The 6,000-nt window shown below is 48.9% G+C and overlaps 1 protein-coding gene across 6 annotated transcripts in view; it reads right to left on the reverse strand.

Annotated features, from left to right (window-relative positions):
- Fmnl2 (formin like 2) overlaps positions 1-5,326 on the reverse strand; it is a 270,688-nt gene extending 265,362 nt beyond the window's left edge. For all 6 annotated transcript variants that reach the window (XR_007834547.1, XM_051184696.1, XM_051184692.1 and 3 more), the window contains exon 1: positions 4,882-5,326. Coding sequence is in view for 5 of the 6 variants with exons in the window: in XM_051184696.1 (XP_051040653.1) it covers positions 4,882-4,998 (117 nt within the window). In the remaining variant the exon portion in view is untranslated. The remainder of the gene's footprint in view (positions 1-4,881) is intronic.
- Positions 5,327-6,000: the final 674 nt, after the last annotated feature.

A 6,000-nucleotide genomic window follows, 5' to 3' on the forward strand; every position in this document is an offset into this window, starting at 1 on the left:
AATCACAATGTGTTATATTTCACTCCTTCCTTCAACTATTCTAAAATCTGTGCCAAACTTAATCCCTATCAACTAATGAGCAAAACCAGGGACTGTGCCCAAGCTGGTGCAGCAAACAATTCCAGAAAGTAGTTCTCCTGCTTCTGAGGGCAATGTTTTTTTTTTTTTTTTTTTTTCTGCTAAATGATGAGCCAGGTGCAAAACAAGTTATTTTCCCTTGAGAATGTATAAGAATCCACACAATTTGCATTGCTGAGAGCCTATCACAGGCTCCAAACATTTACACTGAGAGCACCTTTTGGTCATCAGTGCCATATCTACTACAAAAAGTACATACATGTTCATAATGATAGTAGGAATGGCCCAAAACCACCATGTTCACTGTAAGGGGAAGGGCCACAGTTTCAGAGAGCTGCTGCCCAGGGTGAAACTGATGTTTCCAACTGACAAGTCTGCCCCCTCCCAAACTCTCTTTCCTTCACAGCAGGGGAAAGGATGTGAGAAAACAAATAAGCAGTATGAGATGGGCTCACTACACTCCCACCCACCATCTTCTCCACAAATGGGAATCAAACCTAACTATTGTGACCTATCTCTGTCCCCTCCACAGAAGTGTGAGCATTCAAGTGACAGTTGGCTCCTCCTTCTGGTTTGCTAAACCCTAAGCTTTTGGCTTTGATCCCAGCACTCTGGAGGCAGAGGCAGGTGGATCTCTGTAAGTTCGAAGTCAACCTGCTCTACAGAGAGAGTCACAAACCCAGAAGGAGAAGGAGAAGGAGAAGAAGTTGTTTTACTTCCATGACTGGACATACAAGAGTTGAGTAGATGCCACCAAGTCGGGCACCAAGACAGCTCAAATGCACCTTGCTATGGCCACTTCTAAAGATTTTCTGTCAACTGTATACAGTCTGAACCTGGCATTTACCATATTCTGGGATCTTTTACTGCTATTCCCAGGCTCCTTTTCTTCCCAATTTCAGATTTGAGAAATCATAGCATAAGGGGAGACCAGGAGAATGGGAGGAAGACATCCAAATCTGGTTAAAATTCCAGCTTGGTGATTTAATAACAACCACAACTTCAGTTCTTAGTATTTACACATTTACACAATTCAGATCTTAGTATTTACACATCTCTAGCACTGTTGATGGCCAGCCAGCCCAGGTGCAGGCACACAGGTCAGCATGAGGTATAGTCATTTACAGTAGGCACTCAAAAGTGCTCCCAACCCCTTCCTAAGGCTAAGTGACTAAATTCACTCCCAGGAGTGGGGGGGGGGATGACAAGGACCCTGACACAAATGAGTCTGAAACTGAAGAAGTTCCCAATTTCAAGGATAAGATTGCCCTAAACCATTACTTCATCGTCTTCCTTTTTATATCTGCTCACAGGGCTGTATGATGCCATAGAGACTCAGGAGACTATGTCAGAGGACTTAAATCACCCTTTTCCGTGAAGTTTAAAGAAAAGAATCCTTAAAATAACTCCTCAACAAAGGCATCAAATGACTTACATTCCACATTTGTAACAGTGACTGACAGCTGAAAGTAGACAATATTATGGAGTGCCTAATGGGAAAGTGGCATTCTTGGATAAACCACTGCATGAAGCACCAACTAAGAAATTGCCTTCACAGCATCCTATTTGAATATGAAGAATAAAGAAGGATTTGCTTGTATGTGACCTCAAGGACTAGACAATGCTTAGTAAGTGCAATAGAAAGCCACATGGACATGGAATCCATGTGTAAGACCAAATAATGCAGACTGATGTCACCTATAAAATATATATCTACATGTATCTATCAAAGCCTGAAGCAGATAACTAAACTCATAATTTAAGACACTTGCACTAAACAGTAGAACATAAACACCACAGGTGTGGGATCATAGGTGGCCACACATACAAACACAAATATCACCTATAGCTCCACAAGAGAGGTAGATACAGAAGGTCACTTTTCCTTAAACATAAGTTTGCAACTACCATTATAGTAATCCTGAATCCTCCTAGATGGGCTGGAGAGATAGCTTAGTGGTAAAGAGCACTGGCTGCTCTTCGAAAGGACCAGGGTCCAGAGTTCAATTTCCAGTTCACAACTATTGGTAACTCCAGTTCCAGAGAATCCGACACTCACTCCTATACAGACATTAAAAGAAAGAAAGAAAGAAAGGAAGGAAGGAAGGAAGGAAGGAAGGAAGGAAGGAAGGAAGCAAGCTCAGAGAGGGAGAGGCTTTCCTTACAAGAATTAAATTCCTAAAATGTGGAATACCTACAATGAGGTGCTTCTCTGCACAGTGTAAATCTAGTTTTCCTCCCCAAATCCCTTGTGATCTTTATTGTATAAGAAAATGAAATAGATCTGGTGTGGTGGCACACATGTAAGCCCAGCATGCAGAAGGCTAAAGTAGGTAGGCAGCAAGTTTGAGGTCAGCCTGGGTACACACCAAGGCAGAGGTGGACTAACATCAGTAATGCCAACAAGTTTCTCATTGCTCAAGGATGGCGAGTCTCTCTCTCTCTCTCTCTCTCTCTCTCTCTCTCTCACACACACACACACACACACACACACATATAAAAGTACTATCTAATAAAATCTCCCTCCTAAAACTTGTCCTTCAAGCTGAATCTCTAGCATTAAGTATTCCTGATGCCTTCAGCAACTTGAGAAACTGAAAGAAAAACAAAGTAGAGTGCACTGGGTAAATAACCTCAGGGAGGAAGAAGAGAAATCAACAAGGGACTAAATAACGTGTGTGTGTGTGTGTGTGTGTGTGTGTGTGTGTGTGTGTGTGTGTATGTGTGTGTGTTAGCTAGTTTCACACATCTTTCGATAGTAAGTGGGGCTTAGACAAGATTGTAAACATCAGTAGTCCAAGTGTATCCCTAACACAAGGATTCCAAAAGCCTTTTAATTATCAAAAAAAAAAAAAAAAAAAGTCAGCATATTTTCTGGTTTTGAGAATCTCAGAATTGCATCCAGTCAATTGTATGACACATAGTGGAGGAAAAGTAGCCACAACAGACACCAACACCCCAAAGAGCCTGGGACTTACACTCATAAAGTCTACAGACTTCACTTTGTGACCTGCTGAACTCAATGGGAGCACAAATCCACCAAGTTAATGAAGAGCATTATTTTCCTAAAGATTAATTCATACCATGTGTTATTAATCAACAGAGTAACTGAGAGCTCCTGCAAAAAAAAAAAAAATGCTCTCCCACTTGAGTAGAACTTAATTGCATTATTGTTATTAGCATGGCTGCTGCACCGACTTCCCTGTGTCACTGGCTCCCCGCTCCAAGTACACTCTATCTGTCTCTCTGTCTCGCTGTCTGTCTGACTCTCTCTCTCAGACAGACAGACAACACACACTATGAAAGGAAAAACAAAAAACCCAGAGAAAGAAAGTAGCGATCGTGTCTGTCAAGAACAGTTTTTTCAAGAAACACCGTTTGTCTCTCTGGAAAGACGGGTCAAGTATGCACCAGACTGCCTTGAGAAGTAATTAAGCTTAGGCTGTTTCATTTCACAGCGTCCCATCTTGCATAACGTGGGAGCAGCTGTGGGAGATCACAGACGATGCAAAGCAAAACAGGCAACCCTGTTTTCTCCCCCCAAGTTAACAGCAATTTCCAGGGGGGGGGGGCTAAAAAAGCTGCAGCCTCTCTTCTCCCTGATCACACAAAGCAAGCCTGACATCAAGAACACGTTCTCAGTACCAAAGCAGCCCCTTTTCAAAGGATGAAGAAAACCAGCTTCAATGTCCTGCCCAACGTTCAAATCTCAGAAAATCAACTTTTGATCCAAAGCTTCAGACATCTCCCAAAGTTCTTGCCTTGTCTTGCAGGAGTTTAGAAAAAGGGAAACAGAATGTGAAGGCAGGCGTCGGCCCACCCCACCCCCACCCCATTTCCTTCCCAACAACCCTTAAAAGAAGCTGGGACCTTAAAACTGGGAGTCCAGGAACCAACTGCACTTGGGACACTTGCAGGGACAAGGGAAGAAACGTCACACCCTTTTGAGCTCCCAGCAAGGCAGACTCCGGTTGGGAAGGTCCCAGAAACTTAGTCCCGAAAGGAAATGGAAAGAGGATTCCAGTCTTTGATTGAGAAGCTGGAATGGGAAGGCTGAGAGATGGGGAATGCGGGAGGGAGCCGTGGCCTCGGCTCGAGGAACTGGGGTCGCTCGAGAAGTCAGGACAGCTCTTAACACGTCCCAGCCAAACTGCACATTTTTGTGGTTTAAGATTTAAGACCAAAGAGAACACACTGAGGTTCTCCCCCGCTCCGGGCGCTTCTCCCCCGTCTGGGTTTCAAATGCCTCTTCCTCGCCGAGGGACCCCGGCGCCACTCTACAGCCGGCCTCCTCTTTCTCTTTCGGGGGAGCTGTCCATTTGCCCAGCCGACATGTCCACTCTCCAAGTTCGCCCGACCAAGTGCAGGCGCGGCGCCTGCGGCCAGCCACCTGCGCGCGTCAGCGGCAGACCCCGCAGGCCCAGAGCTGGGTGTCCAGGGGATGCTGCGAAGGGAGTCGGGGTCTGCTGGTTGGTGTTCATTCTTTGAACAAAAAGCCTTAGCTGCTAATCGCTCACTCGCCCCAGGCCAGCCACCTTCCCTTCACACCCACGCTGCACCTCCTGGGCACACGCGCTGCGAGGTGCCGCTCCCGTCAGACAATGGGTTCGTGTCCGGCGGGGTAGCCCGGCCCGAGGCCCTCTCCCCATCCCAGGACCCAAAGAGAGCGCAGGGCGAGGGGCCGAAAGAAGCGAGGCAGCGAACCCACAATGGGGAAGGTGCGAGCCTCGCCCTCGGGACGGGAGGAGCGGGTTCAGCTGAGCCGCCTGCCCCACCGCCCGCGCCCGACCTCCGCGTACTCACCAGTACGATGGCAAAGCGCTCCTCCAGTTCACCTGGCTCGGGCATCGGCAGCTTCAGTGGAACGTTGTGCGCCCTGAAATCCGTCTGCTGCGAGTCCATGCTCCCCGCGTTGCCCATGTCGGCTGCGTGCCGGAGCGCCGGCTGGCTCCGGGCCCCAGGCGTCCGCGTCCAAAATGCCCACAACCCCGGGCGCTCGGCTCCCGCCCTCAGCCGCGTCCCGGCGAGCGTTCGTTCCACTCACACCGCTCCCTAGCAGAGCTCCAAGCCCAGCCGGACCCCGGCTGCCCTCATGCTCCCCGCCGCCCCGGCGCCGCCCTGGCCTCTGTGCCTCGCGAGGGGTCTGCAGGGCGCGGGGCGCCGATCCGCATGGTGCTCCCGCCGCCCCCGCCGGCGTCCGGGGACGCTGCTGCGCTCCTGCTCCTCCGGCCTCCCTCCCCGGGCCGCTAACGCCTCAACCCTGACCCCACAGCGAGCGGACGATCGCGCACGGCGAGCCGACACAATGCCCCCTCTCGGCCCCCGCCCCCGGCCCGGCTCCTCCCACCCGCCCCGCGGACTGCCGGGACACGTAGTTTCGGCCCAAACCGGCCACGCGCAGAAACTGCGCGCGCTCCTGGAGGGCCGCGCTGTGGTTGGGCTGTTTGGAGCAAAGACGAGCTGGACGCTGCCGTGAAGTGGCTTTTGTCACTTTTGACGTGACCTCCCTCACTCCGACAGTTTAAAGATCTGCCTGGTCTGAGTTAAATCTGACTCTTCAGCACTTTTGAAGAATGAATGAATCAATCCTGTCAATCAGAAAACGCATGATTTAAGTTTCAGAAGGGTATAACCCTGTCAAAGGATCTAGCTGAATAGGACACACACACACACACACACACTCACGGTACTGGTAATGCCCAACTTCAAGAGCTGAGGCATAGGACGGGTTCTTCTGCATCTATGTTGCATGTTCTTTGATGTGATGGAACGTTTTCTAAACAAATGTGTGATTTATGATATGTGTAGTCAGACCCCAAGAATTGTTACAAGAATTCAATCCAAAAAGACAATTTAAAACAAATAAATGATGAAGACCTGTGACGGAATTATAGTTCCATAGGCTGAGTGGCCCATCTCTGG

Source organism: Phodopus roborovskii, unplaced genomic scaffold (assembly GCF_943737965.1).
Source record: "Phodopus roborovskii unplaced genomic scaffold, PHOROB, whole genome shotgun sequence".
Taxonomy (NCBI): Eukaryota; Metazoa; Chordata; class Mammalia; order Rodentia; family Cricetidae; genus Phodopus; species Phodopus roborovskii.